Source organism: Salminus brasiliensis, chromosome 21, assembly GCF_030463535.1.
Source record: "Salminus brasiliensis chromosome 21, fSalBra1.hap2, whole genome shotgun sequence".
Classification (NCBI taxonomy): domain Eukaryota; kingdom Metazoa; phylum Chordata; class Actinopteri; order Characiformes; family Bryconidae; genus Salminus; species Salminus brasiliensis.
Genome location: NC_132898.1, coordinates 12,106,111 through 12,117,973, shown reverse-complemented (window position 1 = coordinate 12,117,973; position 11,863 = coordinate 12,106,111). Strand labels below are relative to the sequence as shown.

General features: G+C 39.4%; 2 protein-coding genes across 5 annotated transcripts in view; one reads left to right on the top strand and one right to left on the bottom strand.

Moving 5' to 3' along the window:
- Positions 1 to 33: 33 nt before the first annotated feature.
- Positions 34 to 3,766, bottom strand: ppcs (phosphopantothenoylcysteine synthetase). 3 transcript variants are annotated; one of them, XM_072665824.1, is made up of 4 exons: positions 3,752 to 3,766; positions 2,495 to 3,042; positions 1,976 to 2,079; positions 34 to 1,511 (listed from the first exon to the last, which is right to left on the bottom strand). In XM_072665824.1, the coding sequence occupies exons 2-4, from the start codon at positions 3,027 to 3,029 to the stop codon at positions 1,194 to 1,196; spliced, it is 957 nt and encodes a 318-aa protein (XP_072521925.1). In that variant the 5' UTR covers positions 3,030 to 3,042; positions 3,752 to 3,766; the 3' UTR covers positions 34 to 1,193. The 3 variants fall into 3 exon arrangements, with proteins under 3 accessions (XP_072521925.1, XP_072521926.1, XP_072521927.1); XM_072665825.1 differs by lacking the exon at positions 3,752 to 3,766 and adding an exon at positions 3,674 to 3,702; XM_072665826.1 differs by lacking the exon at positions 3,752 to 3,766 and adding an exon at positions 3,669 to 3,689.
- Positions 3,767 to 7,665: 3,899 nt separating this feature from the next.
- The window catches only part of foxj3 (forkhead box J3), a 111,436-nt gene continuing 107,238 nt past the window's right edge, over positions 7,666 to 11,863 (top strand). For both annotated transcript variants that reach the window (XM_072665682.1, XM_072665683.1), the window contains exon 1: positions 7,666 to 7,881. The gene's annotated coding sequence lies outside the window, so the exon portion shown is untranslated. The remainder of the gene's footprint in view (positions 7,882 to 11,863) is intronic.

Below are 11,863 nucleotides of genomic sequence, written 5' to 3'. Positions count from 1 at the left end.
TTGAATAATAATTTGTGGAAGAAAAAAGAAACGTCTCTGAAATAACATTTATTATCTGTAAATCACATTTAAATGGAGCATTAACTTCATGACCGATTACATTCCATTTCAAGACTCCTCAATCTTATCCCCTGCTGATGTCAAACAACAAAACATCTGACACAACCTGATGCAAACATGCTAAAATTGATTATGATGAATGAATTCCACTACACAGTTGCATTACAGGGTTAAGCTATACAAGCACAAACCCTTCTCATAATCGTATATACATCTAAAACTGATATGCTTGGGAATGTTTCTTTAGGGTCAGGATTTTCAGAGGCACTTCAGATTTTTTTTTTAATATTTATTTATTTGTTTTAGATATTTTCAGATAGCTGGGTTTTTTCTAGTTCTACTTGAAGCTATGTAAATATAAGAACCAGTATTCAGCACTGATCTAGACAAATGTGATTTTGCTTTACCCCACTTAGACCTGTACCTTAAATCAAATCTACAGAATTTCCCTTCTACCCTAAGTGCAGTCAATCAGACAAGACAGGTGGTGCCTGAAGTTTCCATTTTGTTCTGTTGTTAAGTAACGGACATATCTAGCAACTGATTAGTGCTGGACAAACCACTTGCCTTAATCATCCCACACTTGTCTCAAACTGCCAAGTTGACAAAAGCAATATAAAAAAAAAGAAGTGGCATCAATTTGTCATGCACTCTTAAAAATAAAGGCGCTACAAATGGTTCTTTTGTCATCTTTGAGTGATGCCATAGAACCATTTTGCCTCCATAAAGAACCATATTTATTATGGAGATTGAGTGTGAAGAACCTTTACATGACCCAGAAAACTTTCTCCTGATGTAAAGGTTCTATGGTTATAAAATGGTTATTTATGAAACCAAAAGTGGTTCTTCTATGGCATCATTACAGGAAACCTTTTGTAGCACCTTTATTGTTAAGAGTGTCGTACAAGAAACCATATAAGCATGTCTGTTAGAGATTACTTAACAACTTTGGCAGTGTGTGATGACAGACACATGTGGTACTAGGTTGGTGTATAGTCTTCTATTACATCTTGGCTGTAGGCCCAGTGCAGAATCATGTCTTGCCTGACGCCAGATTGACTACATGCAACAGGGAAAATTAATTTATGCCAATACATTATTATAACTAATTTAAATTATCTGAAAATGTTTGTTCATTGGTTCATGAACTGAGTGTGTGCAGGTAAAAGATTCCTGACTATTTTCTCTTCAATTTCTATCTCCTTCTGAACCTCCTCCTCTGTGAGAATCAGCTCATGCTGAGAGTTTTTAGTTACAATGACGACATAACCGTGCCTCGTGTCCAAGACGTTAGCCACCACTGCCTGGTGATTGTATGTATCCAAAGCTCGCCGAGCACACTCCAGAAGGATGGAAGGGTTGGTTTCCAGCTTGAATGAAATGACAAAAGCTTGTGGAGCCCAGTCCTTTACTAGTGGTTTGAGCATCTTTGGGACCATCTTCATGCTTATCTGTTAACACACATAAAAAGCCACAATGTAAAACATACAGTTTCAGATATTACAAATATGTCTTTTGTAGTGTTTATGCAGATTTATAAATATGTTTACTGCATATGTATGTTGAGTTAGTTTCCCTTTTGCTGTGATTATAGCTTCTACTCTTCTGGGAAGACTTTCCACTACATTTCAGAACATTGTTGCTGGGATTCACTTTAATTTGGCACAAGAGCATTACTAAGACTAGGCACTGATGTTGGGTAATCACAATTGGTTGATCCCAGTGGCATGGCACAAATACACATTCTAGAAAATTGTGTGCTTCCAATGTAAACAGTCTGGGGGGATGTGTTAAATGTTAAAATAATTTCCTCAGTTTTGTGTGAAGAACTCGAATTTCCTGCACAATTTAACACGAAAGGCAAGCTTAGACAAATCAAGAGCATGCCATTTCTAATTTCTTTACTACTGTTTACCTGTAGAGGCCCATTTGAAGACTGGATTTTGTGTTCTGGCATTTCAGACACTGGGATGTAGAAATCAGAAACAGCTGCAGCCAAATAAAACATGGCGTTGGACCCTGAAATATGTAAACATGTCTTTAATTATAATTCTCCATAGCACTTGAACACATAGGGGTAGGGCAACATGACAATTTGCTAGTTCGGACCATGCCTTCATTTTATGATGATTTGGGAGAAGACTATAAAAGAGGGTGAAAAATTCTGAGGAGTTTTGGGCTGGAGTTCAGGTGACATCTGCTTTGTGGTAGAAGGCCAGTCCCTCTGCTCATATGTGGCGCCAGGAATGATAGAAGACTGAGTTAAAAGGGAGGTAACTGGGTGTTGGATGGTTGCGCAGACTCGTCATGGAAGGCAGAGAAGGAATTTACAGGTTGGGGTTCATGCATGTTCCTTTTCCCAAAAGCATTGTAATATTATACTTTTGTCAAGCACCCACCCCTACACTTATATGATATCATTTGTGTGGAATACCTATTGAATTGAGTGCCTGTGCTGCAGCTTTGAGAAGGTGGAGATACTCTGATAAAGTGTTGAACTCCACTGGAAGAAGTAATCCTGCTGCCTTCACTGCCTGGTATCGTTTCAGCACTGCTGCAATGTTCGGAAGCTCCTTCTGATCCACCAACACATGGCTAGTTCCCTCATCACCAGGCTGAAATCTCAGACTGTCCAGGAGATTCACCCCTGTGTAGAGGCGTATGAAAGGGTAGAGAGAGCGATGTCTGTGTAGAAAGATCACAGCATACCCAGAGTCAAGAAAATACTCAGCAGAAGAAGCCCCCCTCCGTCCGCTGCTGAAGTTGTCAAGGAAGCGAACCGTTCTGGACTCCAGAGGAACCTTGGTGCCGCCTGAAGTGATCAACACAACCCTACGGCCGCTGGCACTGTGACGTTCAGCAAACTCTGCCATGAGTTTCCTGACCTCTTCCACGTGAGATGGGGCTGCAAATTCTTCAGAGAGGTTCCCATCTGCTGCAGCAGGAACTGGAGGGTGAGGCTGGGCCATAGTGTGCACACACCTGGGGTTGGGGGTGATATGGCATAAACATATAACAGTTTAAGACAAGACAGGTTTCACAGATCTTCATGATGTCAGGATAATCCGTTTTACAGAGGTTTGCAAACAAAGGAAATAGTGGTTCATTTTAACACAGGAAGACATTTCTAGTGGATGGGACTAAACTGTTCTGAAGATTCAGATTCAGGTCTTGGTCTTCAAAAGACTATAGGACACTGTAACACTACTGAATACCTAATAGTAGGACAGTCAATTTGCTTAGAGCCTAAACAGCCTGCTCACAGTGTCATTCACACCAGCCATTAACATTTCATGCTATTCTGTCAGTTAAGCTCACATTGTGCTTCACTTTTAGAGTAAGCTTGTTTAAAACACAACACGAGAAAACTTTTCAAATACATCAGTTTTAAATCTGACGGATGTTGGAAGAGCCAGAAGTAAATAGGACGCATCAGTGCAGATAGTTTTGCCTCAGCGTTCGTTTGGGATTTATGTTTCTAACTCATTACAGTCATTACAGATGTCCAGCTTTCTTCTGCTCTACTAGCCAAATCCAGTCTGTACGGTAATAGTACAGAATGGCTAAGACGACAGATAAGCGACTGTAAAAAAATCACATTTAGTAACCTTACTGGATGTAATGCTGAGTTACCAGACCAGCACGAAGCTGCGCTATGTTTTAAAATAAAGCACAGTCCCAATAAACTTACCGGAGTTCAATTAGGTGACCCGGAAAACACAATGTCTTCGCTGAGTGCGCATGCGTGAGTTTCTCTGTACAGGGCAACACGTGTTCAAAATAAAAGCTCAGACGCTCCTAATTAATAATGTTTTATGTGCTGATTTCAACACCTAAAATCAAAAGTAACATAATAAACCCTCATAACAATTACTTTAATTTTTTTTTATTAATAATGCATCCATCTCACATTGCGTCAAACTTTTTGGGTCGCACTTATTCTTTAAATGTCACAATAACGTGAGGTGCACACCTCATTTAATTTTTTTAAATGAAGTAAATAAGCACTAATTAGAATTTAGAATGCGCGTAGGTGTTTTGCAAATACTGTAAACTTATTTTTACTTAAAAGTAAAAGAAAGCAAACACAAGTTATTTGACGAGTTTCCCGAGCGTTTGCTGTGAATTGTAAAATACTTTCACATTTAACGCCATAGGGGGCGCTATTGATCCAGAAAATCTCATGCTGAATGCATTTACAGTGTTCCAATGTTGCCACATCTCATTTCATTGACTACTATGATCACAAACATACATCGCAGTAATATAATTATAAATTAACATTGAAATGGAAAATGCATGTCACTTAAAGTATTTAATTCCATAACAGCCAATCATATACTAAGTGACACTGGTATCTGTATATGTTAGCTACTTCTGAATGCAATCCCAATGTATTTGTTATTAGTTTTGATGATATATCAAATTAAGGATTCAGTGTTAACTTATTTGAACTTATATTAATAGTTTCAGGATGTTCAAGGACTGGAGATGCAGCAGGCAGTGTGTACCGAGGGCCTGGGGTTGTGTTGTCCGTGTGAGTTTCCTCTGCGTGGTCCGGTTTTCTCCAACCTCCCTAAACTACACATGGTAGGAGAATTGGCAAATGAGTTTGTGTAATACCCTGTGACAGACTGGTGCCCAATGGTTCCAGGTACACTCTGGACCCACTGCAGCCAGAAACTTGACTACCAGCCCAGCAAAATCAGAAACACACAACCAGCATGCAAAAACCTCTTAAGGAAAACCCCTTTCAACAGAGGCCCTGGGATCATACAGACAGGAGACCTGGGTTATGAGGCTGTGGTGACTGATGTTAAAGTCTAATATATATATTTTTTACTTTCTTACAAAAAAAATCTAAGTATAAGTGTATATATAATCAAGTAATTTGTAAGAAAGTAAGAAAAAATAGTCCCATAAGATTTTTTTACCAGTATTTCCCACTATTGTTAGGGTAGGTTTACTGGTGGTACACTGTGCTGAATACATTGAGCTACTTTAAGTTACTGACATAACCAAGAACCTATTGGCACCATGTCTAATGCCAGGTATGGGCTAGAGGGGTATAAAGCCCAGCAACATTGAGTCGTGGGGCACTGGAACCGTGTTCTCTAGAATGACAGTGCTCAATCCAATACTTTTGGGAAGAAGTCGGGAGAGGTGGGTTGGTGATCATCCAACCTTACTACTAATTCTGCCCCAAACAACTAAATTTTTTTATTTAACATTGAACCTTTGCAGATGCATTTTCATTTCTAAATGAATATTACAGAGATCAATTTAATAGCAGATATATTTATTCATTTAAAGAAAACAAATTATTTATCTGTTTTGCTGTCCATCCTATTTTATCTAACCATAAAAATAATGTTTTGCCATAGTAAGTCATGTGATAAAGTGTAAGCGATGTAAGAGTAAGCTGTAGGTGCAAATGTTGCTTTGACCCCATAACATTCACCCCAATTGCACAAAATAGACAGGAAGAAATTTAACATGTTCACAGAAGATTGTAAATGTTAATAGTTAAAAACTGATTTTATAAAAACAGAATATTCAACTCACAATCACATTCAGAGTGACAGGGCTGTAAACTCTGTCATTGTTATTTTGCACATAACATAAAGCAATGTTTAGTAAGGTGGAAAATGTATTTTTGGGGTTGGAGTAATGTGTCATTGAAGCTATGGAAGACAAAAAAAACAGTTATCTCTTGACATAAAAAATGCACATGCATTTGACATCGATTTTATAGAATGACTCTCTACTCTCTACTGTCCAGTTTTAAACAGTCGTAGTTTGAGGGTCATGACCCTTATACAACAGTTGAAGGCTGACTGTTTGGCCACCCTCTCCACTGACTGTAAGTCAATTTCTGACTAATACCTGTGCATGAGTAGACACTTAGTTCAACTTTGAGTCCTTCAGTTTTACTGCACTTCACTATTTGCTGCATGATGTGGTCATCGGAATTCCCTTTCTGCCTAAATGCTGGTTGACAATGGTGGGCTTTCCCCTTACTTGCTCAGAAAATATACATTACATAATTGGTGGTACCATGCTATTGCATATCAGCCTACTTGGCGTCCTGAATTTCACGTTTTCAAAGCTCCAAGATAACCCGGGTGTCCGATATCTGATCCGGCAGATCTAGTTAGCCTGGCTGTCTGCGTTGAAGCGCGGCATGGTACATAATCGCGCACCATTTTTTCGGGTGAAGCCTGGAAGTAGTCCCAACGCGGAGGGAACAAGCGCAAGTGCCCGGATGTAAGTTGTCTGTAAAGTAGTGGTGGGGAGTTCGATTCAGGAGCCGATTCTATTCTCCGAGTCTCTCGAAATGTTTGAGCCAATGAATCGGACGTCTGCCCCCCAAAAATCCTCATAGAGAGCAAAATACAGAGAAAAATAACAAAGGCGAAATGCAAAGGAGATGTTCTTGATATTTTACAATGTCATGAGATTCAACTGAAGTGGTGGGAGGAACGAAGGTTTGTAAAGTATTGAAGCAATATTTGGCACCTATGTCTCTAGTGACACCTCCTGGTCATTACAACATTACAACCACTGTAATATTATTATTATTATTATTATTATTATTATTGTTGTTGTTGTTGTTATATACATATATGAAGAAATATGTTGCTCTTTTTTTCTCACAAACACTCACATTAACGGAAAATTGTTATTTTATTATTTCAAATGTATAATTATTGCTACTTTTGTTACAATGATAACAATAACTATTATTATTGTTAATATTGTTATTGTTATGAAGACATTTTTTCTGTCCACAAAATTCCTCACATTTTAAACACATTCAAACTCTCTGTTTGTGTCTGAGACTGGATATGCTGGTGGTTACAAATACAAGTACAGGGTAAAAAAACTAGCTGGCACATACTTAAGTCGTGCTCCTCTATGATCATGTAAAGCACATTTGAACAGAACATTTGTGATTAAAAGGCTTAACACAGTACTACTATGTCAGTTTCAAGGACTGCATGTAGATAAATGCATGTTTTTTTTTCATTATTTATGTTATGTTATCTCAGTAAATATGTGAATGATAGACCTTTATTATACGAGTTAGTTCCACAGGGTAAACAAGCCTGGGGACCTTTTTGCACATTTTTGTGCCTACCCTTAGCCTGCACACCTGATTCAACCACAAAAGTCTGCACAGTTAAGAGCACAGGAGTACCTGAACATAGCTGTACAAATAACCCTCTGCTCCTACTAATGTACATTTCATTGACAGATTCCAATGATGTATTTGCTACTATTCATCTTATAATGGATGTACTTGTGCATATGGTGTGTTTTTTATTATCAGTCATGTGGGTTTTGTATTGCGTTCACTGTGTTGTGTTTGGATACATTTCTCTTGACTGACTGTACAGAATTATTTTGTATTTGATTGCATTCTTGTCTAACAACATTAACTATGGTAAAATCACGCTAACACAGGGACTCATGCGGCTTATTTCTATATCATATTTTTAGGCTACAAACCTTGGAAAGACTTTACACTTGTGAATCGATACGAGCCATTTGGTGTTCTAAAGAACCGACTCTTTTCTGAGTCAGGCATCGCTGAAGGCGATCTGGAGGCGGAGAGGCGCAGCGGAGCCGCGGACACACCGGCGCTGAGGGACGGCGGAGTCTCCACCGCACGACGGACACACAGCACAGGCACTTCTGGAGCAAGATCGGGGAGCTTGTTTTTATTTATTTCACCACAAAGGAAGGGAAGGGGACAGCTAAAAGACAGGCTGCCTCGCTCGACACAGGGCAGCCGCTGCTGAAGAAGAAAAAACCCGGGTAAGTGTGAGCGGGAGCTGCGATCGGGCTAACGCGGCTAAGCTAACGCCGCGGAACGAAGTTGAGAGTAAGGCCGGAGGAAGGGGGGAGTGTGGCGGCGTGGGCGGTGAAGTTGTACCGATGGTTCGGGTGGAGGTCAGGGGGGTTGACTTATCTTTTAAACCTCACAGGGACTTAGTTTACAGAGGCGTGTGCTGATGGAATTGAGGGACCGATAGGGACGCCTAAAAGCGGGCTGCAGTTGTGTAGAAGTTGGATCGAAAATAGCCAGCTGTCAGAGAAAAAGCCGTGTGGCTAGCTTAGCTTAGCATACCTTAGCTTAGCTTGGCGAGAGCTCCTGGAGTGACTGAGCCCAGACAGCCACGTCTTGCATGCTGCTCCAACTTTTATCCCACCTGAGATCTCACAACTTATAAACGATAGACGTCAGGCGAGACAGTGTCATACAACATGACTTTACTTAGCTAGCTAGCTAGGATATGTTTTTGAGGACCACTGCTTGCAAATCTCTCCAGTCAGGCAGCTGCAGCTGAGAGGTTAAGGCCATGTCCTCAGCTATTTTGGAAATAACCTTAACTTAAGATATGCTGTCACGAAGCAGTACCTAAAGTTTAAGGGTAGTTCATTCATTCTAGACAGCTGACTGGCACACCTGCATTATGTTTTGACAGTCTATACTCAGAAAGCACAAGACGGTTAAAACACTACCAGAATTCATGTCATGCCATGAAACAGCTGCTGTCTACAACTTGCTGGCTAGTTTAATGACATGCTTAGAAGACGAACTGAATGGTCGTGGCTTTTGCTTTGAGTTGAGTTTGACAGCATTTGACAGGCAGGATTGACACCACTGTGTGTATATGAGCTGAGTTACGCTTTGCAGAGTGCTTGGCTGGTCTGGTGCTTATATATTGTATGCCACTACTTTTGTTGGGTCATTGTTATATTTAATTAAATGTCCTTCTAAATGTAATCTTAATATGGGTTAATAATGTACGGTCAGTTGGGACATGGCCTTTAAGCATGTCTGCTCTCTGCACTGGCTTTGCCGCCAACAGGCTACTGTCTGAATCTGCTCAATTTTGCATATGACTACATATGAGTACCTTGACTAATAGCTCTCAGTTTAACTCTGCTTTACTGTTACTGTTTTTTTCAGTGTGGCATTCTGCTTACTGTACCTGCTTGCAGCCTGGTATAAAATACCCACTGTCTGTCAAGAGAAATAAAACTGACAGTGATGGGGGTTTCCCCTCACTTACTCATAGAATATGCTTGCACTCTCTGGTTATAGCTTGTTGACTGTTATACTAATTGTCATTCTGTAATGTGATCATAACCATGCTGTATAAAATCTGAATGATGAATTTTCTGAGATTTAGCTCCTTGTTCCTTGTAGCAATACAGCGGTACTTTAAGTAAAAGCTTCAAGTTAGCACCAGACCTGTTTGTCTTCAGGATGTAGACTCTCAGAAAACAGAATATGATTGAACTGTCATTTACTTGTTAGAACATGCCTGGTAGTTCCTCTGTTGAAACCGCTGATGTTTTGTATTGAGATCTGGGGGCATTTGAAAATGAGTGTTAGGCTTTAAGGAGTAATTTAAAACTTTTTTTTTTATTGCCAAGACTTAGCAAAAATATTGCTAAGATTTTCCTCTGATAAAAGATTGGTAGTGCACCTATTTGAGCCCATCAGTTTTGTTTGTGTGATATATATGCGCAAGTGTGCTAATTGCTGTGAAGAAGAGGACTAAGCCCTGCAATAAGATGCCTCTCATCTGGTAGCTATATTCATTGTTTAATTATTTCTTGGCATTTATTAACTGTCTTATTTGCCACTCAATTCAGTCATTTTGTGGTTTGGCATTTGATGGTGAACTGGCCGCATTGTTCTTTTAGCATTTTCTTAAATGAACTTTTCAGATCACTTCTGTGCTGTATCAGTTTTTAAAGGATATCTTTTGGCCTTTTTTAAGTCACTTATTTGTGTGGATTGTGTCTTATTTATAACTCGTAGGCCTGCATTGGGCAGTGCATATCTTGCCACTATATTGTTTTGTTAAATGGTACAGATTGGAAGCTGTAAGGCATTTGTTGTGGTATGTGTTAATCATTCCCATGTCAGGATGTTGTGAAGGTTTTTGTCGCAGAATCTCGTACAGTCTGGCACCCCTCATGCCCGAAGGGTTCACAGTTAGCATCCTGCCGCTTAGCTGCTAAAACTTACCTGGAAACTGCTGGCATTTTGCATTCCTCCTGCTTCACTCCATCTTTGCTAAACGATGCCATAGGCTAGACACCAGATGGGCTGGCATCATATAGCTAGATCCTCTTCACCCTCTTCCTTTGATGCTTCATCATCGTGTTTTTGGCTCTCTCTGCATATTGTGCTTAATGCAGTGAAGTTTGTCAGATGGTATACAGTGAATGCAGTGTTTTCTGAGCTTTCAGCACAAAAGCCTTTATTTTTTTCTCCCACCTCTAAATGTTGTTCTTCATTGAGTTGATTAATGAGAGCTTGTCTTACCTTTAGAAAGTTAAGGCTTTCTCCAGCTGTGCTGCCCAGTACTTCTGCAAAAACATCTATTCATCTATTTCAGCACAGAAACTGTTAGAAGAGATATTTCATTTAACAATAATTTAAACAGTAAAGACAACAGCAGAAACTGCGATGTGACAATTATGTTTCTCATCAGGTTAAGCATGATAGAGATCCATCTAAAATATACCCACAAACCCCCATAAATACATGTCTTGAGGGTTGCTGGTGTTTAAGTTTCTGAAAATAAATCCAAATAAATATGGATTAAATTGAAAAATGACAGTCTTTTAGATATTCTAGAATACTGTTTCTTACTGTAAGAGAGATCAGTGTGGGAATTTAAAATATGCATTGTCATCATGCTTCCTACTAACTAATCAATGCTGATGCGTGATAAATGAATGCTCAATATTTTAATCACTGTTGAGTTATCGAGAGTTATCGTGACTGCCCTACAATTGTCATGACAGTTTAACTTAAAAAAAAATCAACGATGCCCCTAAATTAATGGCAAGGTGTGCACAGATTTTGTGAAAGTGTAAAAGACAGCCTCTCCTCACCTTTTGCATACCAATAGTTTATTTGTGATTCAGCAGTGGCCCTCTGCCCGTTCTTGTCTCACTCAGAGGCTTTTTAATTTTTCCCCCTTGTTGAAGTGATTATTCAAATGGCTGTCCGTGAGATGGAGTTATCAGACCCCTGTTGGTAAATGGGCTCCAGGCTAGCTAAAAGCACAGCTTCCCCTTACTCAGACGTCACACATCAGGTAGCCACTGGAGGACAACTGAAATGCTTTTTTTTCCCCCAGGGTTGATGCAGATTATTCGTAATCAAGGAGACTACCAACATCTGGGATAAGGGTTGACTATATGGCAAAATTATATCATCATGATGTTTGAAGATTGATTGATTTCCATATGCATCACAATATTTAATTTCTCTGAGGTTTACAAGTTACAAGTTGCAACAGATAAAGTGGAGCATGAAAGTGTCTCAGTTTTAAAAAGCTCTAAAAGATTGTGACAAAAATCAATACAGTGGTTATTGTGAAATAGAAAGTTTGCAGAAATCAACTAATAAAGGAACATTATAAAAACCCTAGCCGTTGATTAAAATGACTAAAATTCATATAATTTTTTGGGGTGTAATTATAACTCTCTTTGTTTAGTTATTTAATCGTTTAAATGGTTCTTTGAGTTGTTGTGGTTCTATGTAGAACTGTTGCCTTAACTAAAGCACTCTTTGTGGGCATGAACCTGCAAAAACACCAGTGTTCATTGTTCTTGAGAAACGTCTTTCCTCCGAGGTATTCCACGCTCAACTGTGAGTGTTATTGAAAAGTGGAACTCACCACATAAAGTTACAGAGCAGGTCGCTGTGTGCTGTGAAAAAAAAGTCACTAGTGCTCTGCTGACTCTTCAGAGTGCCAAACCTGCT

Bases quoted from the DNA above. Each gene is read 5' to 3' on its own strand.
- ppcs (XM_072665824.1), bottom strand. From the start codon at position 3,029: ATGGCCCAGCCTCACCCTCCAGTTCCTGCTGCAGCAGATGGGAACCTC. The intron at 2,080-2,494 runs GTATTCCACACA...TACATATTTCAG, and splicing joins ACAGGCACTCAATTCAATAG to GGTCCAACGCCATGTTTTAT. The intron at 1,512-1,975 runs GTAAACAGTAGT...GTGTGTTAACAG, and splicing joins CTTCAAATGGGCCTCTACAG to ATAAGCATGAAGATGGTCCC.